The sequence below is a fragment of the Eschrichtius robustus genome, chromosome 12 (assembly GCF_028021215.1).
Source record: "Eschrichtius robustus isolate mEscRob2 chromosome 12, mEscRob2.pri, whole genome shotgun sequence".
Lineage (NCBI taxonomy): Eukaryota > Metazoa > Chordata > Mammalia > Artiodactyla > Eschrichtiidae > Eschrichtius > Eschrichtius robustus.
The window spans coordinates 73,524,478-73,551,067 of NC_090835.1; the positions used below are offsets into that span (position 1 = coordinate 73,524,478).

Here is a 26,590-nt window from a genome sequence, read left to right on the forward strand (position 1 = left end):
ACCTACCAAGCGTAGGTGCTGGGCCAGGGCTGGTGAGCGATTCCCGTGCACGTGGCTCTCTCCTATCTCTGTGGTTAGTGCAGTAAATGTGATCCCAGGCTGGCTTCTCCTCCCCAGCCCAGCTCACTCATGTATCCAAACATGTGAGCGCCTCCGGCATACCGGCCCCTCCTCCACCCCCAGCCAGCCTCCACCGTTTCCTTGCAGCATTGTCAGAGTAAGACAGCAGGAAGAGACGGCAAAGGAAAGACTGTACAGCTTTTATACAGAATGCCGTTAGAATAATCTAGAAGTTCTCTCTTCCGTCAAGCCCTCTTCCTCCAAAAGGAGGCAGGGGACACAGGGATATGAATGGGAAGGCAGATCTGGCATCAGGATCTACTGTCTCCGATCCTCATTCCAGGAAGGAGTCAAGGAGGCAGGGCGCATGGGGAAGTGGGGCGGGGGGGTTCTGTGGGTAAAGCTCACGGTTATACCTTCCACTTCCCCACCTCAGAGCCCCTGCGGTTCTCGACTGACATTCCTCCTCAGAGTAAGCTCCCTTGATCTGAACATCCCATTCCTCAAGGGCCAGCATGAATGCCTCCTCCTTGAAGCCCTCCCAGTCTCCCCCTGCTGGGAGAGAGAGCCCTAGAGAGAAAGAGTTCTCTCTTCCTCTCTGAAGTGCTTGAACTGACACCACAAGTGTCCTGTTTCGGCCCTTTGTAGCCTGTAAGGCAGGACAGTGTCCTGTGCGTCTGTCCCCTCCACAGCGCCTGGAGCAGCCCTTTAGAGGGCAAAGACCCGCCCCCCCCCCCCCCCCCCAGCACTTCCTCAGCACACTGCCAGATATAAACAGGAAGTCACACGCTGGGGAAGGGGGGAAAGAGGAGGTGGGGCTGAGAGCTGGAGGCTGTTTCCAGAGAAGCAGAGGGAGAGCTGGGTCTCCCCGGCATCTCTCTGATCCTCCAGAGAGGTCTCAGTAATGCACCACCCTCCCCAAATCAAAGGGCATCTGAGCCCGTGCAGAACCTCCCATCCCAACCTGGGGCCCACGGATGGTGGGCACTGGCCTAGTGAGACCCGGGGCTCGGGGCCCTCCACTCTCCACTGCCACCCTCTCTGATGGAGCCTGGCAGGAGGAGGCTGTGGGTGTGCTTGCTGCAGGAAGAGGCTTACAACAGGATGGGCTCAGGGAGCATCCTTCGGTGCTGGGGGACCCTCAGCTGGCAGTGCTGGCCCTGTCCCTGGAACCCCAGGGTAGCTGCTTTCACCCCAGGCTGCCCCACATTTCCTCAGAGCTCACTATAGGGTAACCAACTTGTCTCAGTTTGTCAGAGACTGTCTTGGTTTTAAAACGGAATGTCCTGTGTTCTTGAAACCCTCTCAGTCCTGGGCAAACTGGGGGCAGGGTAGGGGGAGGCTGGTCACCACAGCTCATTAGCATCCGATCCCAAAATGTCCCCAAGAGTGTGGCTACAGAGACGAGGGGCCTTTAGCAAGACTGAGGGGTGAGGTGTAAATGCCTAGGCTTAGCTATAGCCCAGACACCAAGAGGGAGACCAGGCCCCTTGCACCAGCCACAGCTCCCCAGCTACGAGGGCCTGGGAGGGTCACCATCCACCATGAACCCCATCTGATCACCTTTCCTGCGGACGATGAACTCAAACTTGGCTGGTACCAGCGTGTCCAGGCTGATGTTGATGGCACTGAGACCAGCTTTCTGAAGCTGAGGCAGCAGCCGGGCTAGGTTGATGCCGTTGGTGGTGATGCCAATGGTCCTCAGCCCTTCCAGCTGGTGGAGCTGTGCTGGAGAGAGAACAGGAAGGGGTATCAGCCTTCTTGCTCTTGGTGAGGCCAGGAGAAGGGCTGGAAGGAGAAACTCCGAGCCAAATAAGATGGATGGAAAAGGGGCTCTCTGCGGACCTCTATTAACCAGGCTTAGAGTAGTAAGAAATATAAGAATAAGAAATAACCAAAAGATCAAACACCGAGTGCTCACTTTGCTAGAGTGCAGATGGGATCAGATGGATCAAGGAGACCAGAGCCCAAAGTGCACACAGGAGACAGTTCTATACAAAGTGGGAGGGTAACTAGCTGCATCCAGCTTAGCAGTCACCTAGGCAAGGAGCAGGAGGGGCCCTGGGCCTGTCAAGGAGGTTGCCTGTCTGGGGAACTATATATGGATGAGTTGGGTACGTTGGTCTCCCTCCCATGCCTGTGAGCAGGAGGAAGGCAGCAGCTTTTACCCCAAGGCTACAGTACTTAAGCGAGCTGAAGGGGTGGGGGCAGTCCTGAGTAGCTGCAGATACTCAGGAGACGGGATCCCTGGAGTCCAGAAGAACTTCACTTCCCTTCTCCACAAACTCAGGGGCAACCAGCATAAACAGATATAGCACTGACAGCCAGGCCAACAGAAGCCTTGGGCACTGAAATGAATACACAGCTAAGAATCAGTAAATATGGGCTTCCCTGGTGGTGCAGTGGTTAAGAATCTGCCTGCCAATGCAGGGGACACGGGTTTGAGCCCTGGTCCAGGAAAATCCCACATGCCGTGGAGCAACTAAGCCTGTGCACCACAACTACTGAGCCTGCGCTTTAGAGCCCGTGAGCCACAACTACTGAAGCCTGTGTGCCTAGAGCCCATGTTCCACAACAACAGAAGCCACCACAATGAGAAGCCCATGTACCGCAACGAAGAGTAGCCCCCGCTTGCCACAACTGGAGAAAGCCCACGTGCAGCAATGAAGACCCAATGCAGCCAAAAATAAAAATAAATATAAAAAAAAAAGAATCAGCAAACATTTTAAAAGAATGCTGTGATATGGGGAGGGGGAAGGGTAAGCTGGGATGAAGCGAGAGAGTGGCATGGACTTAATATATACTACCAAATGTAAAACAGATAGCTAGTGGGAAGCAGCCACATAGCACAGGGAGATCAGCTCAGTGCTTTGTGACCACCTAGAGGGGTGGGATAGGGAGGGTGGGAGGGAGACGCAAGAGGGAGGAGATTCAGGTTTTTGTAAGATGTTACAGAAAAACCCAAATGAACTTTTTGGCCAACCCAACAGAAGAGTGAAAGAGGAAGAAGGAAGGACAGAGATAACAGAAGATGACTCTTTCAAAAATCAGAGTTAGATAAACATAGATGAAAAAATCCTCAACAAAATATTATTAGGAAACCAAATTCAACAACACATTAAAAGGATCATACACCATGATCAAATGGGATCTATTCCAGGGATGCAAGGATGGCTCAACATCCACAAATCAATCAATGCAATACACCACATTAACAAATTGAAGAATAAAAATCATACGATCATCTCAATAGATACAGAGAAAGCATTTTATAAAATTCAACATCAGTTCATGATTAAAAACTCTCAATAAAGTGGGTATAGAAGGAATGATCCTCAGCATAATAAAGGCCATATATGACAAGCCCACAGCTAACATCTTACACAACAGTGAAAAGCTACATGCTTTTCCTCTAAGATCAGGAACAAGAGAAGGATGGTCACTTGTGCCACTTTTATTCAACATAGTATTGGAAGTTCAAGCCACAGAAATTGGAAAAGAAAAATAAAAGGCACCCAAATCAGAAAGGAGGAGGTAAAACTGTCACTATTTGCAGATGATATTATACATAGAAAACTCCAAAGACTCCACCAAAAAACCAGTAGAACTAATCAACAAATTCAGTACAGTTGCAGGATACAAAATTAATATGCAAAAATTCATTGCATTTTCATACACTAATAACAAATTATCAGAAACAGAAATTAAGAAAACAATTTACAACTTACAATTGCATCAAAAAGAATAAAATACCTAGGAATCAATTTAACCAAGGAGGTGAAAGACTTGTACACTGAAAACCGTAACGCGCTGATGAGAGAAATTGAAGACAACACAAATATTGATAAATGGAAAGATATTCTCTGCTCGTGGATTAGAAGAATTGATATTGTTAAAATGTCCCATACTACCCAAAGCAATCTCCAGATTCAATGTAATCCCTATCAAAATTCCAATGGCATTTTCCACAGATATAGAACAAACAATCTTAAAATATGTATGGAACCATAGAAGACTCTCAATAGTCAAAGCAATCTTGAGAAAGGAGAACAACGCTGGAAGCATCACACTCCCTGATTTCAAACCATATTACAAAGCTATAGCAATCAAAACAGTATGGTACTGGCATAAAAGAAGACACATGGATCAATGGAACAGAATAGAGACCAGAAATAAAGCCATGCACATACGGTCAATTAATTTACAACAAAGGAGCCAAGAATGGAAAGGACAGTCTCTTCAATAAATGGTGCCAGGAAAACTGCATAGCCAAGTACAAATGAATGAAACTGGACCACTATATTAAACCATACACAAAAATTAACTCAAAATGGATTAAATCTTGATCTGAAACCATAAAACTCCTAAGAGGAAACAGGCAGTAAGCCCCTTTGACATTGGTCTTGGTGATGTTTTGGACTGGACACCAAAAGCAAAGGCAACAAAAGCAAAAATAAGTGGGGCTGCAGCAAACGAAAATGCTTCCACACAGCAAGCGAAATGAAAAGTCCACCTAATGAATGGCAGAAGATATTTGCAAATGATACATCTGATAAGGGGTTAATATCCAAAATACATGAAGAACTCATACAACTCAACATAAAAAAAAAACCTATTAAAAAATGGGCAGAGGATCTGAATAGACATTTTTCCAAAGAAGATACACAGATGGCCAATAAGTATATGAAAAGGTGCTCAACATTACTAATCATCAGGGAAATGCAAATCAAAATCACAATGAGATATCACTTCACATTTGTCAGAATGACTATGATCAAAAAGACAGGAAATAACAAGTGTTGGCAAGAATGTGGAGAAAAGGGAACGCCTGGGCACTGCTGGTGGGAATGTAAATTGCTGCAGCCACTATAGAAAAGAGCACAGAAGTTCCTTAAAAAATTAAAAACAGAACAACCACACGATCAGCAATTCCACTTCTGGGTATTTATCCAAAGAGAGTGAAAACATTAACTCGAAAAGATATATGCATCCCTATGTTCACTGTAGCATTATTTATAATAACCAAGATTTGTCCATCAATGGATGAATGGATAAGGAAAACGTGGTGTGTGTGTGTGTGTGTGTGTGTGTGTGTGGGTGTGTGTGTGTGTATAATGGAATATCATTCAGCCATAAAAAAGAAGGAAATCTTGCCACTTGTGACAACATGGATAGCCCTTGAGGGGATTATGCTAAATGAAATAAGTCAGACAGAGAAGACAAATACCGTATAATCTCACTTGTATGTGGAATCTCAATAAAACCAAAAAAAAAAAAAAACCACACACACCAAAAAACCAAACCAAACAATAGTCATGGATGTGAACAATATTTATCTACAAGGATGTTGATCATTGAGCAATACATAATAAAGGGATGTAGGAAAACATCCAGATGGCCAACAACAGAAAACTGGCTAAATTATGCTTTGTCTAAATGATGATGGAGTATTATGCAACTAAAAATGACTCTGTAAAAGAATAAGTTAGGATGTCGGGAAATACACGTCACATTAAATCCAGAGGGCAGGTTAAAAACAGTAGTTGAAAACTAGGTGCGAAGAAAAAAGAAGGGAAGGTCGCCAAACCAAAATGTTAACAGTGGTTACAGTTGGGCAGTAGTGATACTATTTTTGCTTATCTGAAATAAACATGTATTACTTTTGTAGCAAGAAAATGAAAGTTTAAAGATAAAAGTTGTTGTTTTAAAAACAAAGAAAAGAACTTTCCTCTGGGACTCTGACAATACGGAAAATTTGTAGTAGTTTTTGGCTCCCTCCACCAAACCAACCCTGAAGAAACACAGAATCCAGGAACTTAAAAAAAAGACAATCTCGAGAAACTCACAGGAAGATGGACAGTCCTTTTGAGCTGGTATGGGGGAGGGGGTGTGTAGCCTGGGGTTGAAGGAGACTGGCAGAGAATGGAAGCAGTTAAAGGAAAGCAAAGCAGTTCAAGCTCTCTCCTTACCCTCATCCACTGATGCCTCAGAACAATCAATGCTGTCCCCTTCCTGAAGAATTTGGTGGTAAGAGCTCCAGAGACTAGCTTAGGAGGTCAGCTCAGGGAAGCTGCCAAAGCCCTGCTGGGATTCATTCCTCCACCCTCCCCCTCCAAAGCCCCAGGACTGGTGGATTAAAACGGAGAGTAACTGCCTCCTTCCAAATCTGTTTCTCCCTGAGGGTTTGAAGGTGAAGGTCTGCGGAATGTCATATTATATCACTCCAGGAGGTGCCATTCTCATCATATTCTAAGTCAACAGCATCTCCCAGAGTTATGCAAGTAAACAACCTGCGCTGCCCTACGTGGCCAGGCTGGTCACTGGTGGGGAGATTACAAACATGGGTGAATAACTGGGATTTTCTGGGATCTTGAGCTCACTGGGCCTATTGAAGACCAAGATCTGGTCTTAAACCTTTTCCCATTAAGCAGTGCCATACAGAATAGCTAACATCCTCAGGGGAACAAACTTACTGGCTAAACTAAGGAGACCTTTGAGAAGTACAACCAGTGCTTCCCCCACCAAAAACAAAACAAAACAAAAAAACCCAAAACACCCCCAACCCTCTATATATATCAATAGAAAAGAAATGATCAAACAGACCAAGAATGTAAGATAAACATAAATACAATAAAAGAAATAACAGAAGATATTAACAATATGAAACAAAATTTTTCATTATAAAAGGGAACAAGGGAAAGTAGTAGTTAAAAACAGTATTGTGAAATAAAGAGCACAAGAAATAAGTTAAATGGTAATATCAACACAGGAGAAATTGATGAGTTGGGAGGTAAGATTAAAGGGCTCTCCCAGGAAAAAAGAAGAAGAGAATAAGATACCAAAATATATTTTAAGAACTGTGGAGGCCCTAAGTAGAAGGAGCAACAACCAGATAATAGAAGTCCCAGAAAAAAATTAAACTGGAGAGAAGGAAGTAATATCTGAAAACATAACAGAGTAATGAAGAAAAATTTCCCCAAATGTAACATAAATGTAATAGAATGAAAGAACGATTTCACTGAATGCCAACAGGACAGATGAGGAAAAGCCTATCCTAGACACATTATAGTAAAATTTAAGAAAATCAAATAACAAAGGCAACACTCTAATAACTTCCAGAGAAGAAGAGTATATTACCAAGAGCAAAACCCATACTGACATCAGACTTTTCCCAACAGCCAGACTGACTGTAAGGAGACAATGCAGTGACATTCTTAACATAATGAAGGAATGAACCTTGAACATAAGATTTTAAAAGCATTCAAAATATTATAAAACTACTACTTTAAAACATTTTAAAAACTACCTGGTATGTCAGATTTAATTAGATTCACCATCAAAATTAGAGTCACCATTAGACCCACATCAAAAAACTTTTAGAGGAAATATTCAAATAAGAAGAGAAACAAATTCAGGAGATGCTGTAAGAATTATGGAAATTATGAATGATCAAATACCTTGGTAAAGTTTGTTGTTATCTTAAAAGGCAGAGCGTGTGGGGGCTTTCCCGGTGGCGCAGTGGTTGAGAATCTGCCTGCTAATGCAGGGGACACGGGTTCGAGCCCTGGTCTGGGAAGATCCCACATGCCGCGGAGCAACTAGGCCCGTGAGCCACAGCTACTGAGCTTGCGCGTCTGGAGCCTGTGCTCTGCAACAAGAGAGGCCGCGATAGTGAGAGGCCCGCGCACCGCGATGAAGAGTGACCCCTGCTTGCCACAACTAGAGAAAGCCCTCGCACAGAAATGAAGATCCAACACAGCCAAAAATAAATAAATAAATAATTAAAAAAAAAAAAAAAAAAAGGCAGAGCATGTGCTTACAAGAGATACAGAGGGGCAGACTATTTGTAATGACCTGAAAGAAAAATTATAGAAAATATCAACAATACAGGTGGGGGAGGGTTGAAAAAATCAAGGGCCTAAGAGTGTGCTAAACTTTTTGCCTTGTTAGGAAGAAAAAAGGGGGAGGGTCATTTATTTAAAAGTCAAAAAGGAGGAAAAAGAAGCACGAAAAAAGTATGACAGCTAAAAAAAGTGTAGAAATGAGTCCAACTATTTCAATAATTACAACAAAGGCAACTAGAATAAACTTGCCAGTTAAAAGTCAAAGATTGTCAAATTTGATCAAAGTAACAGCTATGTGCTATTATAAGAGACATATCTAAAGTATAAGAATACAGAAAGGTTTAAAGTGAATAGATGAAAACAGATAAAACAGCATACTAAAGCTAAAAGCAAGCTGATATAGCTTTAGTAAAATAAAATACATAGACCTTAACACTAAAAGTATCATTATGGAGAGAGACCTACTACATAGTGATAAAAGATCCAATTTATGCAGAAGACATAACAATTCTAACCACATATGAACCTAATAAAACCACCTCAACTATAGATAAAATAAAAGCAACAGGACCTCTGGGAGAAACTAACAAATCCACCTACTTATTTATTATTGGCAGGCCAAGCAGATAAAAAGCCAGCCAAGATTGACATAACCAAAGGTTTGGGAAATAAAATTAACCAGCTGGATCCAATGAACAAATATAGACTTCTTCTGTAATAATTAAAGGACAAGCTCCTCAAGTATATAAAAAACATTTATAAAAACTGCCAATATACTACGTCATAAAGCAATTCTCAATAAATTTAAAAGGATAAGTTTCATAGAGATAAGATTCTCTGACCACAATATAATTACACTTTAATAAAAACATGAATTAAAATCCTCATATTTTGAAATTAAAAACACTTCTAAATATCTCATAGATCAAAGAAAAAATCAGAATAAAAATTAAGAAATACTTAGAACTAAATGTTATGAAAACAATAGGCTACATTAGGACAGAAACAGAAATAATGAAATAGAATACGAATATACAATAAGGTTCAACAAGTTCAAAAGTTGGTTTGTTGAAGAATAGCACAATGGACAAACCTCTTGCAAGACTTAACAACAAAAAGAGATAAAGACACAAATAAACCATATTAAGAATAAAAAAGACAAAACTGCAAGTAAAACTAAGATAAAAAGATAATAAGAAAATATTACCAACAATTTCAAACAACAAATCTGACATAATAATGACAAGTTAAAAAAAAAAAACCTACCAAAACTGACTCCAAAAGTAGAGAACTTGAATAATACAGTAACTATTAAAGAAATTGAAGCTGCAATTAAAAATCTCCCTGCAAATAAAATACCAGGCACAGACAATTTACACATGAGCTCTACCAAACTTTTAAAGAAGTGATTACCACCAATGTGATGGTGTTAGAAGGTGGAGCTTTTAGGAGGTGATTAGGTCATAAGGATGGAGGGATGAGTGCTCTTATAAAAAAGATCCTACAGATCGCTCCAGTATCTTCTGCCTTGTGAAGATATAATACAATGAAAAGTCTGTGACCCAGAAGAGAGCCCACACCTGACCATGATGGCACCCTTATCTTGAATTCCAGCCTCCAGAACTGTGAGAAATCATTTGCTGTTCGTAAGCTACCCAATTTGTGGCATTCTGTTTTAGCAGCCTGATACACTACCTAACTCATTCTTTGAAATTTAATACCACAAATCAGTTAAGGCAGGCATGAAAATGAAAAATCATACACCCATTTCACTCATGGATATAAATGCAAAAACTTACACGAAATATTAACAAACTGAACCTAACAGTAGACAAAAGCATAGCAGACCATGCCTAGGTTGAGTGTATTCCAGGTATAATATCAGAAAAGCTATCAATGTCATTCAGAGTAACAGAGTGAAAAAGAAAAATCATAGATCATCCTAACACACATTAAGAAAGTATATAATTAAAAAAAAAAACTTAGTACTAGAAAGGGAACTTCATTACCTCAAAGTTATTGTGAAAAAAAAGTAATTTGTGAAAAAAACTTCTGAGAAACATCATTCTAAAACTAACACAACACTGTAAAGCAACTATACTCCAATAAAAATTAAAAAAAGAAAGAAAGAAACATCATTCTAAATGGGGAAACATTAGGAGTATTTTTCTATTACCACTACTATTCAAAATTGTACTTGAGATCCTAGATACTGCAATAGGACAAGAAAAGGAAATTAAAGGCCTAAAGATAGGAGAAAAAATTGTCTTTAGTTGCAGATGATGTGGTTGCTAGTGGAGAAAACTCCAAAGACTCTAAACAGACATATTATAGCATCGATAAGAGAGTGATGAGAACATCAACCACGACAATAATAGAAAATATAATTTTAAACATGGCACTGTAACTCTCAGGATCCTAGCATAAAGCAGAATTCATCCCAGATGGTTAAAATAAAGAATTTAATGAAAGGACTACTCACGAAGGTGTGGGCAGACTTAATGGTCTCAACAATGAATAGTACAGCACTCAGACTAGCAACACTAGGGATCCATAACCATGCCTAGGGCCAAAAGGACCTGGGGAGGAAATTAAGTTAGGAGTCCAGTTAAGTCACCATGGAAGATTGGCTGCCCTGTAGGAGTTTCAGCTCTGAAGGGAACTTAGCTACAGTCAAAAACCCAGTGTAGAAATAGAGCAAGGAGCAGAAAAAAAAAAACAAAAACCTGATCTCATTGGCCAAACCCATCAGGAACCCAACAGGCAAGGGACCCTGGGTGATGTAGAGCCTAGGGGCCAACTACCTAGAGCAAAGAACAGGGCATAGGAGGGAAATGGCTGTGGGAAGGTGGGGATGTGAACAAAAAAGATGTCAATTCCCCCCAACTTGATACAATGCAATTAAAGTCCCAACAGGTACACAAACAATGAACAATCTGTAAAGGGAGTTACAAAAACTATTCCATTTACAACAGCATCAGAAAGAATAAAATACTTAGGATTTAACTTAACCAAAGAGGTGAAAGGCTTGTACAATGAAAACTACAAAACACTGCTGAAAGAAATTTAAAAAGACATAAATAAATGGGAACACATCCCATGTTCATGAATTGGAAGACTTAATATTGTTTTTTTGTTTTTTGTTTTGTTTTTTAATATTGTTAAAATGTCAATACTACCCAAAGCAATCTATAGATTCAATGCAATCCTTAACAAAATCCCAATGATATTTTTTGTATAAATAGAAAAACCCATCCTAAAATTCATATGGAATGTCAAGGGACCCCAAATGATCTTGAAAAAGAACAAAAAAACTGGAGGTCTCACATTTCAATTTCAGAACTTCCTACAAAGCTACAGTAATCAAATGTGTGGTATTGGCATAAAGACAGACATAAAGACCAATGGAATAAAACAGAGCCCAGGAAGTAAATCCTCACATACACGGTCAAACGATTTCTGACAAGGGTGCCAAGACCATTCAATGGGGAAAGGACAGTCTTTTCAACAAATGGTGATGGGAAAACTGGATATTCGCATGCAAAAGAATGCAGTTGGACCTAAATGTAAAACAATAAAACTCTGAGAAGAAATCATAGGAATAAAGCTTCATAACACATCCAAGAAATCGCTGCCAAATCCAATGACCCAAAGGCACTGGCAACAAAAGAAAAAACAAACTGGACTTCATGAAAATTTTAAAAAAATTGTACATAAAAGACACTATCCACAGAGGAAAAAGGCAACCTACAGAATGGGGGAGATATTTGAAAATCATATACCTGTTAAGGGATTAATATCTAGAATAATAGAGAACTCCTAAAATTCAACAACAACAAAAACAACCCAATTCAAAAACGGGCAAAGGACTCAGAGACATTTTTCCAAAGAAGATATATTAATGGCCAATAAACACATGACAAGATGCTCAACATCACTAACCACTAAGGAAATACAAATCAAAACTACAATGCAATACTACCTCACACTTACTAGGATGGCTACTATAAAAAAAAAAAGCCCAGAAAACAACAAGTGTTGGTGAGGATGTGGAGAAACTGGAACCCTTCTGCACTGTTGATAAGAATGCAAAATGGTATAGCCACTGTGGAAAACGGTATTGAAGTTCCTCAAAAAACCCAGAATTACCACATGATCCAGCAATTCCATTTCTGGGTATAAACCCAAAAGAACCGAAAGCAGGGTCTCAAAGAAATATTTGTACATCCATGATCATAGCAGCATTATTCACAATAGCTAAAACATAGAAGCAACCCAAGTTGACCAATGAATGAATTACCAAAATGTAGCGTATTCATACAGTGGAATATAATTCAGCCTTAAAAAGAAATTCCTCAATATGCCACAACATGAATGAACCTCAAGGACATTATGCTAAGTGAAATAAGCCAATCACAAAAAGACAAATACTGCGTGATTCCACTTATACGAGGTTCTTACAGTAGCCAAAATCACAAAGCTAGAAAGTATAATGGTGGTTGCCAGGGGCTGGGGAAGAGGAGAATGGGGAGTCATTATTTGATAGGCATAGAGTTTCAGATTTACAGGAGACTGGGAATAGATGGTGGTGATGGCTGCATAAATGTGAATGTGAACACTTAATACCAATGAGCTGTACATTTAAATAAGCTGGTAAATTTTATGTTATGTGTATTTTAACACAATAAAAAAAGAAAAAATATCCCAACAGAATTTTCCAGGGAACTTGGTAGGCAGATTCTAAACTTTCCATGGATGGACAAAGCTTAGAACAGCTAAAGCACTGCTGAAGAATAAAAAGGACTTGCCTTATGAGATAATGGACTTATTATGAAGCTACGGAGATTAAGACTGTATGATACTGGCATAGAGGTAGACAAACTGAATAGAACAGAACCCAAAACAGACCAATGCACACATGGTAGATTTATGGAGGAAGTGGGAACTATTCAACAAAAGGAACTAGAAAAAATGACCATTCACATGGAAAAAAATGAAACTGGATTCCCTGAAATTATCCACAGATTAACTAGACTTAAAAGCAAAAAGCAAAACTAAATATTCTAGTAGAAACATAGGTAGTTGTTCTGACCTTGGGTGAGGTGTTTCATTAATAAGTACAAAAAGCACTAACCAGGGCTTCCCTGGTGGCGCAGTGGTTGAGAATCTGCCTGCCAATGCAGGGGACACGGGTTCGAGCCCTGGTCTGGGAAGATCCCACATGCCGCGGAGCAACTAGGCCCGTGAGCCACAACTACTGAGCCTGCGCGTCTGGAGCTTGTGCTCCGCAACAAGAGAGGCCACGACAGTGAGAGGCCTGCGCACCGCGATGAAGAGTGGCCCCCGCTCGCCGCAACTAGAGAAAGCCCTCGCACAGAAACGAAGACCCAACACAGCCAAAAGTAAATAAATAAATTAATTAATAATAAAAAAAAAAAAGCACTAACCATAAAAGACAGAACTGACAAATTCAAGAACTACTATTGTCAAAAGAATTGTTACACAAAGTATGGCTTGTTTTTCAAATTGGAAGACATTTGCAACATACATCAAGAACTTGGAACAAACCAATATGAAAGGATAAATAACCAAATAGAAAAATAGGCACATGATATGATTTGGTATTAAAGAGAAAAATAAATATACATGGCTAATAGGTGACAAGATGACTGACCTCATTCTAAACAAGGAAGTACAAATCAAGACCACAATAAAATAGCATTTTATACCCAGTCCACTGGCAAAAGTCCAGAATGATAATACTGAATATTGGGGAGGATCCAGGGGATTCTTATGTACTGCTGGGGGGAGTGTAAAGTAGCACAACCACTATAAGACAATGCCAAATTGTTTGCCAAGATTAAACATTCACATATTCAGTAACCCAGCAAATTCCACTCCTAGAGAAACTGTGTACCAAGACACATGAATGAGACTACAAGCATTTAAAGCAGCACTGTTTATATAATATCAATAAACTGGAAACCACCCAAATGTTCACTAACAGGAAGTGTGGTATATTCATTTAATGGAACAGGAGCTCGCAGAGAAAATGAACTGCAACTCTGGATGACGTATGTTAATTTCAGTTGCGTCAACAAGAGTAATTCCTGAAAGACTGCACACAGCACGATCCTTATAAAGTTCAAAAACACCATCTCATTTTTAAAAAGCAAGGGAATGATAAACACCACATTTAGGAATGTTTCCTTGGGAGGGAGGAAGTACAGGGTAGGAAAGTCCACAGAGGTGGTTGAAGATTCTTGCCAGGGTTCTGATTCTTCCAAAACAATTGACGAGGTAGTAGATTTCCTTAGGAATTCATAACATTATTAAAACATGTAAATAAATTTGTATGAATAAAGTAAAAAAGGCCATGCATGGATCAATAATGAGATTATTTCACAAACCCAGGATTATGATTTAATCTAATTCAAGGTAACTAGAGTCCATCAAAAATAAAATGAAACAAAAAACTTCACGCCATTTCAACAACCTTTAATGGCTCTCCATTGCATTAGGCCTCTTATGGGCTCTAAGCTGTGAGAACTGGACGCTCCATAATTCATTTCTTCAACATAATGGAAGAAAGGTAGGGAGGAAGGAAGGACAAAACAACGAAACAGGGAAAGCCTGCAGGACTGACTGATTCTCCAACTAAGCTGTCATCTGACAGCGAAAGTCAGTCTTGAAATTAGAATCCAAAATAAGTCCTCTGCAAACACTGCCGACACTATCACAGTATTGATACTTGTATGTTTACAGGCATACCTTGGGGATATTGTGGGTTTGGTTCCAGACCACTGTAATAAAGCAAGTATCACAATAAAGCAAGTCACATGGATTTTTCTGGTTTCCCAGTGCGTGTAAGAGTTATGTTTCCACTATACTTTAGTCTATTAAGTGTGCAATAGCATTAGTCTAAAAAAATGTACATACTTTTATTAAAAAATACTTTATTGCTAAAACTTAGTACTATTAAGCCTTCAGGGAGTTGCAGCAGTAACAAAGATAACTGATCACAGATCACCATAACAAAAATAATAACAATGAAAGTGTTGGAAATATTGTGAGAATTACCAAAATGTGACACAGAGATACAAAGTGAGCAAATGCTGTTGGAAAAACGGCGCCGATAGACTTGCTCGATGCAGGGTTGCCACAGACCTTCAATTTGTAAAAAAACGCAGTATCTGTGAAGAGCAGTAAAGCAAAGCACCATAAAGTAAGGTGTGCCTATAGTTCCCCTCTTTTAATTTCTTTTGGAAAATCTCAAACCTTCACCATCCAACGTGGCAGCTGCTACCTACACATGGGCACTTACATCAATGAAAATAAAGTTCCAATTTCAGTTCCTCAGTCACAATAGCCGCTTGTGAAGCCCAAGGCTGGCTACCTCATCAGACAACACAGATAGAGAACATTTCCATCACCCCAGAAAGTTGCATTGGACAGCGCTGCCTTACACCCATGAAAAGGAGGGAGGAGAGGAACTTGTTCATACACAAGCCGGGATGGAGGAGTGCTGGAGCGTCTTGGGGTTGGTGGAGGGGATCACAGACGGCTGACAGAGAGCTGAGCGGACTTCTCAGGCGGAGATCGACAACACCCGTCCCGAGGCTGACAGCCTCAGGCAGGGACCCGGAGTGACCAGGACAGCCTGCTCGGTGAAACCGGCAGCCCCTTCACTCTGCGCCCCCGGGGTGGGGTCCCTCGAAACTCTCAGCTGGGAGGGCGGGACAAGTGCTTATGAACATCCCCCTCCCCTTACCCCAGCCCTTCTTCCCTAATAGCCCCACCTGCCCTGCCCTTCGGGGTGGTTTTGCTCTGAAGAAGTACCTCTGGGGAGGATCAAAGGAGCTAGGCTGGGAGATGTCAAAGTGTTAGCAAGCACAGCAGTTACCATTCGTCTTGGAGCACTGGGGGAGGGCTTGGGGAGGGGTAGAGTTCCCAGCCCCCAACCCCTGCCCCATCAGTGCACACCCTTGAAGCAAGAGATAAATCCTCCAAAGTCAGTCACTGCAGCTGGTCCCTGTCCTAACCAGCATCTATGTGGTGATAAACCCTTGCCAGCCTCACGCTATCAGCCAGGACCAACAACCCAGGGCCATCAGAGCAGGAAAGCCTGAGAGGTGACCAGCGCATAGATTAGGACACTGAGGCCCAGGGTGGGGCGGGAACCTGCACAAGTTCACACGGCCAGGGGGCGGAAGAGCCCAGAGCGGGAACAGGGCTGCCGCCTCTCCTGGCTCCCTGGCCTCCTACTAAGCAAGGTGGTGGCTTCCATGGAGACTCTGCATCCTCCCGTCTGCGCTCAGTCACCCCTCTCTGACCAGCAGTGATCACAGGCTCGCCCACAGGCCCTGGACAGAGGGCAGATGAAGTGCCCTGACCGAGGGGGCTGGGGCCTGGCAGCCAGCCAGGTCTGGCCCTTTCCTGGAACCCAGGCTGCTTTTCAGGCTCTGAGGAGCTGCCTGAACAGGGGGTCAGGTCAACTCCCCTGGGCCAGCATGTGTAGCCTAGGAATGATGGCAGGATTCCAGGTCAAGTGATCAGTGGGGGTGGGAGGGAGCTGGCCACAGGGAAGGAGGGAGGAAAGAGCTTGCAAGGGTCCCTGGGCCCCTCCTCGGGGCTCCCACAGCACCTGGGCTCCTCACCAGATGGCGGCAGGCTCCAGGGGCTGCTTCCACCAATAGGCTGGGGGTCCCTGAAGGCAGGGCCTGCGGCTCACTCCCCTCTGATGCCAGCACAGTGCCGGGCACTTAAGAAGGCGTTCCAGAGAACGTTTACTGAACCAGCAAGTGAGGCAGAGAGCTGGGGGCTGGGAGATCCCACCCCGAGCAGCTGGAGCCGGGGCCTCAGCAGTCAAGAACATGGAAACTTATTTTCCTCGGATTCCATCTTTTACAATTAAATGCTCATGGTCTCTGCCTGACCTCGGGGCTTAGAACCAGCATATGGCGAGAGGCTCTGCTGGGCCACACACAGCACTCGCCACTAGCTGGGCATTTCCTTCTCTTTTCCTCCCAAGGTCCACCCTATAAGGTAGGTTACCCTCTCTGTCTGAAGGCTTAGGACGGACTTTAAAAGTTGCTCAAGATATACTACTAGTATGAGGTGCAGCTGAGATTCACACGTGGACACGTCATCCTTCAGAGATCGTATTTTGAACCACCTTCACTCATCCAGCAAACACCAGTGAGCCCCAACTGTGTGTCAGGCGCTTCCCTAGGTGCTCGAAACACAGCTGTGAACAGAACCTGCCCAGCTCTGTGAGAGCTTTCATGCTAGTTAATAAGGAGACAGATAAAAATCAACCAAATAACACCACGTGGTAGAGTAGGATCGCCACGCTTTTTCTGTTAAAAGGCCAGACAGTAAACACTTTTGGCTTTACTGGCCATATGGTCTTTGTGGCAACTTAGCTCTGCAACAGGGGAGATATGTAAATGAGTGGGTGTGGCTATGTGCCAATAAAACTTTATTAATGGACAGTGAATTTAAAATTTCATATAATTTTCAAGCGCCACAAATGTTATTCTTTTGATTTTCTTTTTCAATCATTTAGAAATATAGAAACTATTCTTAGCTTGCAGGCCGCACACACACGGGTGGTGGCCCGGTTTTGGCCCATGGGCTGTACTGTGTCAACTCCTGGGAGACAGAGCAGCTGGGGTATGTGAGGGGGAATTTAGACAGAGCGGCCAAGGAGGTCTCCCCAAGCAGATGACACTGGAGCAGACCCCTGAATGAGGCAGGCAGGGAGCCCTGTGTTCCTGGCAAAGGGAACAGCATGTGCAAAGGCCTGGCAGTGTGAATGGAGGGGAGGATGGAGGCCAAGTGGCAGGAGAGAGGTCTCTGCGGTTGACGGGAACCAGATCACGCGGGCCTCCAAGCCCTGGTGAGGACTTTAGTCTAAATTTGACATCAAACCACTTGGGCTCTGGCACTTACTAGCTTTGTCACCTTGGGCAAGTTATTGAACTTCTTTCTGCCTCAATTCTTTACAAAATGGGAATAATAATGGTACCTGTCTCAGAAGGCGTAGGACTCTGTGAGCATAACACCTGAAAGGAGTGTTAGCTTCTGATATTAATATTGGAGTCCAGCTGGATGAGGCACGAGCTGGGAGAGGTGGTGGCAACTTTTGCCAACTCACCCACGATGTCCACCACGTCCGGCCGAATGAGCGGCTCCCCGCCCGTGAGTCGGATCTTGTCTACGCCTTCTTTCACAAAGAGGCGGGCCAGGGTTAGGATCTCCTCTGTGGTCAGCAGGTCTGCCTTGGGGGTCAGAGGGACACCGTCCTCGGGCATGCAGTATTGACCTGAGGGGAGGGAGGGGACGTGGAGGAAGAAGGTGACTGCAGCGATCAGGGTGCGATGTCGCCAGTCCCCAACTCCCCCACCAGGCCACAAGTGTCTCCTGAACCCCACCCCAGCCATGAGGAAAGATCCGGCCAAGTCTGAGGTGGCACAAACCCTAGGCCAGATTCTCTTTGGGGTTCACCACTCTCACCTACAGAATTTAACACCCCTTCCCCAACTGGCCTTGCTGTCCCTCAGGGCTTAAAGATGATAAATGAGGCTGACAGCTCAGCCTGGCTGGAGGTAGGGCAGGCTGAGACACTGGCCCCTCAGCGAGGGGCCGCTGGGCGGTGTCTGCCTGGAAGGCCAGGGCCCTGGGCCCATTCCTTCTGCCATCGTTCACCTCCTTCATTTCATCTGGTTTTGACAGGGACCCTTCTCTGTGTGTCCTAAGGTGAAGGAGGCTGGGAGGTGCTCCCTGGCCTGGGCAAAGCTGCTCTCCTCTGTGGCTACACATGTTCTCACACCCAGTCTATCTCCTTCAGGTGATCATCAGTCCCATTTCACAGGTTGGAAAACTGAGGTACCGCCTGTTCAGGGCGAGGTAGCAGAAGGGGATAAATGAGGCGAGCCCTGGCCGGTGAGGGGGGCACCACCTCCTCCCATCAGATCCCGTGGTACGGGTTTAATCAGTACCAGTGGTCAGGATCCGCTAGGGGCTCATTCAGTCAAATCAGTGAAGGGTCCAGAATTGGTCTTTTAAGATGGAACAGATTAGGTAACAACATCAGAACATCGGTACTGCACGTAATGAATATTGTTTGGTTAAACATTTACTACACATGCACGTATTTACTGGGCCATGAAGTAAATATATTTCTTACTGTGAGCTACAGTGAGAGAAAGGAAGGAAGAAGAGAAGGAGGGAGGGAAGGAAGGCAGGACAGATGGACAAACACACTTCGGAAGTCCCTCCAGCAGTGGATCTGGCCCAGAGCACTCCGCGTGGGGTTATGAAACAAGGACTCTGTGTACTAGCCTGGCCCCAGACAACTCGTCTCATGGGACTGGGGTTGGGGTGTCTTTATAGCTGGCACTGCTGCCTATCTCACTTGTTTACACCGTCCAGCAGTCCCCATGCCACATCCTGAACCATGGGGACCGCAAGGAAACAGGAGGGAGGGGAAAGAGCCCCTAAGAGTGGGAGATCCCAGGCCAACCTCAATCCTAAACCCAACAGCAATTCTGTTCTCCAACCTAATCCCAAGTAGAACCCAGCTTCCAGGATCATAAAACTCACCCTTGACCCCTACCTTGCCCCTGAACCCCACCTGGCAAGCAAGGAAGAAGGGCGGGTGGAGTTTTCTAGAAAGAGGAATGGGGAGGATTGAGAAGGATTCCTAGACAGGGGGTGATGTGAGGGGCTACTGCAGCAGAGGGACAGGAGCCCAGGAGGGCGACTCACATCTGAGGTTGCACTTCTCGGTGAGGGAGATCCGCAGGTAGCTGTGGCGCCGGCCGAAGCTGTCGGTGAGGAAGGCAGAGAAGGGGGCTGCATGCTCCCTCAGGAACCGCCTCCGTCCGGACGGCACCTGCGACAACAGGGGCTGGGGGAGAGGTGCGAGGAGAGCCCACCTGGGGAGAGCAAGCCCTCTCCCCTCGACCATCCCCTCCCTCCTCTCTGACACCCGCGCACACTGCTAGCCTTTCCATCCACATGGGCTCCGCAGTCCTGGGGGTCTGGTATTCTCCTCTTATTCACAGGTTGGGAAACAGGCCTGGAGGGAAGGACCTGCCCCTCCAAGGTCCTACACTCAGCCCCAGGGTGGAGGATCCCTGCAGGGGTGCAGCTGCCTACCGGCTGGGCAGCAAGGCAGAGGGAAGGGCACTAAGCCCCAGCTGGCCCCCACCTCCTCCCCGTTACCCCTCCCTCAAAGGAAGCCTATCCGGGAACAGCCATCTCTAGCATCTCTTGGATGGGTCACTGGGAGGGCAGGTACCATTTGGCACCTGGCAATCATGCCACCAGACAAGCACGTCCAGAAAGGAGGAGGGAGACAGCAGGTAGCTGAGAGGGAAGGTGGCCTGGGACACGGAAGCCACTTGTCCAACCCAGGCCTCCCATTCCTCACCTTGAGCTCGAAACAAAGTCACTCACTGTGAGGGAAGGGGTGTCACACAAGCTGCCTCCCCCTTGGGGATGGGGGGCTGTCTGGGGCCTCCTCACCACCCAGGAGGACCCAACAGGCCACACCCCCAGGAGCAGCCGGGGGCCACGCCCAGCTGGGGAGGGTAAACCCACGGGGAAGGCTCCCCTCCCACAGAAGGCCTTGCGGGGAGGACAGCACACTAGGGGGACCTGCAGAGGGAATGAGGCCACCAGCCCCCAGGAAGGGAGAATGGAGGTGCCAGGATGGCCACCACACTAACCCCGTGCCCAGTTTAGTCCTTATCCTTCACCCACCCACAGCCAGAAGAAAGGATTAAGGACCCACTGTTTGGGGTATAAGGGGAGGAGATTGCCCGAGGCTCCCCGCAAGGCCCAAACTCATCCTGGGGAGAGAAAGGAGGCAGCCAATCTCACCCTTTCCTAAATCTGAACTAGCTTGCTCTCTCCCCCCTTCCCCACCCCCCCATTTAGAACACAGCCCTGGGTCATGACATGTTGATGAGATAACTGCTCCACAGAAGTTAATGTTTGCAAGGCATCTTAAGGTTTCCAAAGAATGTTCTCTGTTCCATCCCCACACCTAAAGGGATTATTATAACCAACTCTTGAATGGGGTCCAAGAACACCCCTGGCAGAACCAGGATTCAAATCCAGGTCTTCTGATTCCAAGTTCTAAATTCTTTCCCCTAGTTGCATAGGGTGTGTCCAAGAAGGTACACGGGATGGTACACAGGGCGGGGAGAAGTCATTTCTCTAGAATCTTTAGAACAAAGAAATCATGACTGTTGTGGTCATCCGTGAGGTCTATGGATAAGATTTTGGACTGGGGACACACTGGGAAAGTTCTCTAACTCCTCCAGGCCTGCTCTCCTAGCTGTTAAATAAGAACACAGTTGTGGGCTAAGGTTGTCCTGCTGTAAAGGACGGGGCTAGTCAGGACACTGGTAGGGAAACACCCAGGATTCTCATGATCTTGTAACCTAAGAAAGCAGGCCTCCAGCCCTCCTGAGGTCCAGGAAGAAGAAACATTTACTTCAGAGACCTCCTCAGCCCTGGCTACATGTTAGAACCATCTGGGGAGTTGAAGAAAAAAATTCTACTGGAGACCAGCTGAATTCAGATCTCCAGGTGCTGTGTTTTTCACCTCTCCAGGTGATTCTAATGTATAGTCAAGGGCCACTGACTGACTCAGGAGGTAGAAGGGATATGAGAGAGAGCAGGGGGTGCCTCATGACTCTCCTGGGTCCATAAAACTGACCTCGCTCTGCCCGCCCCAAGACCAGTTTCCCACGTCCTCTAAGAAACCCTGCTCACAGCCCCGTGACGAGAAAGTAGCCGTCATTTCTCTGAACTGCAGTCTGAAATAATAACAACAGTGTTCCTCCTTCCCTACTCACCCCACAGCCTTTCCACCAGTACCCTTGGGGGTGGGGCAGGGACGCTTCAGAATCACGTGTCCCATCCCGGGACTTCCCTGGTGGCGCAGTGGTTAAGAATCGGTCTGCCAATGCAGGGGTCACGGGTTCGAGCCCTGGTCCGGGAAGATCCCACACGCCGTGGAGCAACTAAGCCCGTGCGCCACAACTACTGAGCCTGCGCTCTAGAGCCCATGAGCCACAACTACTGAGTCCACACACCGCAACTACTGAAGCCCATGCGCCTAGAGCCCGTGCTCCGCAACAAGAGAAGCCACGGCAGTGAGAAGCCCGCGCACTGCAATGAAGAGTAGCCCCCGCTCGCTGCAACTAGAGAAAGCCCGCACGCAGCAACGAAGACCAAACGCAGCCAAAAAAATAAATAAAATAAATGTATTTAATAAAAAAAAAAAAAGACTCCCATCCCCATCGGCCACCACAGTCCAGGAGCTCAGACACCTGGGAATCAGCAGCTATTCACAAGTCAGTGATTTGTTAGTCCCCCCAGACCTCACCTCCTCACCTGCCAAGATGCCCTCCTCACCCTAATCTTCACATCCTGGGAGAGATGGCTGGGTGAGGGAGGAGCCAAAATAAAGCCGGGAATAGGGAGCAAGTGAGAGGACCAAGGAGCATGACTCAGCAGAAACCGGAGAATGGAATTAGGCCCTCTGTTCTGGCCATGGGAGGGGCAGGCCAGATTTCACTTTTGAGACCTGGAGTAACCTTATCTAGATTCATTCAGACTCTGTACAGCCAGTAGCTGACGAAGCCTCCTAAACACACACACACACACACACACACACACACACACACTCTCTCTCTCTCCCCGCCAGGATTGCAAACTCCACACTTGGGTATTAACACACCTCATCCCTGCCTCCTCTCTCCTCCAACACTGCATGCCCTACTTTCCTTCTTCCATTTTTTTTTTCTTCCCTTTAAACTCCCTGGAGGAAAAAATATCAGCACCAGTCAAAGGAGCCCAGAATCCTGGGAGAATTACTGGGCAGATTAGACGGCAATGCCTCTTGCCCAGGAGGGGCTGGGACATGTCAGAAGCAGAACACCCTGAGCTGCTCGTATTCCCCAGCCCCGGCCCTGGACCAGGCTGTTTCCCCTGGGTGGGAAGCCTTCCTGCCTGACTCTGTTTCCCGGTGTCATAGCAGGTGTCAAACCGCTGTGTCAATGAACAGACAGGCAGGTCCCTAATCCAGAGGGAAAGGTGGTGCGTGGAAAACCCAGTTACACTGGGGTTGCCATTCATTTCTAGGCTGGTCTCTACTGTCAAAATGGTTTAGCCTCGTACAGTGGTTCTCAGCTTTGGTTACACATCAAAATCACCTGAAGACCTTCTAAGACGTGCTGATGCCAGAGCCCCAGCCGAAAGATGCGGACTCAACTGCTCTCTGGGATGGGGCCCTAGTGGTTTGTCTGAAACGTCCCTGTTCAGCTCTGCAGCCCAGGCTGAGAACCACTGGCCCTGCCACACCAGGACCCAGTGCCATTTTAATCCGGGGTGGCTGCGGTTCTGAGCATAGGCTTGGGGAGCAGGTAAACTTGAATTAGAAGCCTGGCTCTGTTCCCAGCTAGCTGTAGAGCTAGTCGCCTACCATTCTCTAAGCCTTAGCTTCCTCGTCCATAAAGTGTGGACATGAGCCTACCTAACTCAACCGGAGGAGCTCCTGTCACACAGCAGGTGTTCGGGAAGTGACTGCTCCCATTCTCTTAATCTAACTCCTACTTACAAACATCCATTCACCATGTATCCATGGAGGGGCACTCTGTGTGTGTGCTGTGACTAGTTTTCCCACACTTGTCAGCTTCCCTCGTCTTGCAAAGCCCTACTCAATGGCAGAGGGCCCAAGGCTGGGGTTTCAGACCTGCTGTCACACCACTCAAAGCAGGACAAGTGAGGTCTGAGCTTCCCAAGAACCACAGATACTAGTGCTACAACCAGGAACTAGGCAGCCTACCACATGCTACTGGTTATATCTTGTCTACTAACCCAGTGCAGACTGGGATGGAGTGGGGAAGTGGTAGGAAGGAGTTAGTTAAAGGAAGGACCCTGCCCTCAAAGTGCCTTTTCTAATATTCACTAACCTTGGGCTTTTGATCTGAATGATAAAGGCCAACCCCCAAACAGCTCTGGAGTGTAGACACTAGAGGAGCAGGAGAAAAAGAGCACAGGCCAAACCCAAATATCAGTGGCCCTGATTTACCTGCTCTTTGGGAGGATGTATACCCAGGGTGGCTCAAAATTCATCTCTATTAAATGAGGGGACCTGGCAAAGTGCCCAGCCCCAGGCCTTGACCTCTGCTCCCCCTCCAGCCCCACCCTAAGTGTGAGGCCTTCACACCTGTGGCTCCCAGCAAGGATAAGTCACACTTCGCTGAAACAAAGCTGTTGAGGAGCTGGGCAGGTTGGAAGTCCAGGCAGCCCCCTGAAAGGTCACCTTTCCTTCCGCGTGTGACTGCCCCGCCCCGGCCCTCCTCAGGTACCAGTCCCTTCCTGCACAGACCTCTCCCACGTGTGTTCTCTCCGGCCCCCTGAACAGCTGGGTGTCTTTGCCTGACACAGAGTCATCCTTTCCCCTGCCCCTGCCCCAAGGAAGCAGGCCCAGGACCCGAGGCCAGCCCCTTGTCGTCCCAACAAAGCCTGCACGGAGCCTGAGAGGGAGAAACAAGGGTGTAGTGCTTGCAACTGGAGGAAGCCCTCTGTCCTGCTGCCCCAACCAGGCCGGAGGGAGCTGTGTCTCCCCTACCCGCCTCCCCTTTGCCCCTGCAGAAGCTCCTCGATCTGCCCCGGGACCAAGCCCAATGCCCCCATCCACTGTCCTCACAGCCAGCTCCCTCCCCTCACTGCACATCTCTCCCACACCTACACCCCGACACACAGACAACACCCAGGGGCTTTCCCCCGCCTCTCCAAGCGCTTCCCATCCCAAACCAGACCTCAGGGCCCCGTGTAGCGTATGGGGAAAGGCACCCTACAGGAAGGGAAGGGAGGACAGGGGTTCCAGATGCCCCCACCCCTGCTCCTGCCAACTGGCAAGCTCGGTGGATTGGTTGAACATACCTCTGAGAGTCTCCTAAGGACATTCTGTGCCCTCCCCCACTGCGTACAGATGGGCTAGTCCATCCCACTGGTTTTAAAGACAGGAAGAGAGGGGAAGAGACAGGCCCAAGAGCCACGTCAAACTGGGGGCAAAGCGAGCATGAAAGCTTGGGGCTCCCTGTCCAGTGCTCTGTCACGTGCACCCTCACCAGATCTGTTTCAAACAGCCAAAAAATACCTGCTAACTCTACTGCCTGCAGAGCACCGGGTAAGCACTGTACCGAGAAAGGCAGGGGAGCACCCAGCACCCAAGGAGCAACCTGTCTGCTGAGGATAACCCTGGTGGGGAATGTCCAGGGTGGGAGGTCTGTGATCAGACAGTTGACAGAATGACTATCCTGAGTGTCCAGGTGGGAGGGGACTTAGGGGACACAGTATGCGGCAATGGCGGCAAGCATAATAATTACAACAAACATGTGCAATACACGTGCACAGCACGTACATGTGCCAGGTTTTGTTCTAAGTATATATATATAAATTATATTAACTCCTTTAAGCCCTATAACCACCTTATGAAGACACTGTTATTCCCGTTTTACAGAAGAGAACACTGAGGCACTGAGAAGACTTGCTCAAGTTCACACACCTAATAAGTTGTAGGGCTGGGATTCAAACCGAGGCATTCTGAGTCCACCTTCTTACCTGCTAACTCTACCTGCCCTCATGGTGTAAAGGAAAGGGTAAGAGCAGCCTCTCTTTTACTCTCCCCGCAGAAAAGAAGCTGGAGCACAAGTGTTAGAGTTTGAGCTCAGGTTCCCTTACTTTACAGCTCAGGGACTCCAGGGAAGTTAACTTCCGTGAGCACCCTCACCTGAAAATACAAACTCTACTCACTTCACATGGTTTATTGTGAGGACTGAGAGAGACCACGAATGAAGCCACTTAGCACAGGATGAAAGGCACAAAGTAAATTAGAGGCAAGGGGGAGAAGAAACTTCCCTTTTCCTGAATTCTTTAAAGATCTCTCATCTTTGCTTTCCCATTTGTCCCTCCACGAAGTTCAGAGTTCAAGGATACTGACAAACTTCTCCACCTCCCAGAAATGGGATCTGCTTATCTGAGAATCCCGGTGGGGGTGGGGGGGGGAGGGGGGATCAGATCTGGGGAAAGCAAGTTAGGCTGAGGCCCTCACCCTCAGATGCATGATCTGATGAATCCCAGAACTTGAAGCCCTGAGCCAGGAGGTGGGAAAAGAATGACCAGATCAGCCTAGAAAAGGTGTCACCAAATGAAAAGAGATGCTTCTCCCCAAATGATTCCCTGACAACATGGGCAAAACAAATTTAAAACTTCTTATGCCGGAAACTCCTCTGAGATGCTGTTAAGGACTGAGGGGGTACTATCCCAACCCTAAAGAGATAGCGGAGTCCCTAACCTGCAAGAGCCCAGGTCCCGACTCCATTCTGCTCTAGAAAGAGACTGAACCCTCCTAAGGGAAATGACGATGAAACAAAAAGAGTCAGTGAAGGACGGGTCACACAGCCCTGTGACTACAAAGTGACAATTGACTACTGGCAGCACCAAGGTGACAATTTTAGTCAGTGCCACACTATGAAGTGGGGTGTCACAAAAACACCTGATCACACACAACCTCCACTGGGGGGCAGGGAGGAAAATGTTTAAAGAAGAGGCTGGGTGTGAGGCAGGGCTGAAAGGGGTACTAATAATATCTCATT

At 46.1% G+C, this 26,590-nt stretch overlaps 1 protein-coding gene across 7 annotated transcripts in view; it reads right to left on the reverse strand.

The window, feature by feature from the left end:
- The window catches only part of MOCS1 (molybdenum cofactor synthesis 1), a 35,577-nt gene that overhangs the window by 8,455 nt on the left and 532 nt on the right, over positions 1 to 26,590 (reverse strand). For 3 of the 7 annotated variants that reach the window (XM_068558115.1, XM_068558113.1, XM_068558118.1), the window contains exons 2-4: positions 19,677 to 19,803; positions 18,064 to 18,231; positions 1,624 to 1,788 (exon numbers count right to left, since the gene is read on the reverse strand). In XM_068558115.1, coding sequence (XP_068414216.1) covers positions 1,624 to 1,788; positions 18,064 to 18,231; positions 19,677 to 19,803 — 460 coding nt within the window. Of the gene's footprint in view, positions 1 to 1,623; positions 1,789 to 18,063; positions 18,232 to 19,676; positions 19,819 to 22,319; positions 22,630 to 26,590 lie in introns of those variants that run through there. The other 4 variants (XM_068558114.1, XM_068558110.1, XM_068558117.1 and 1 more) reach the window with 2 other exon arrangements.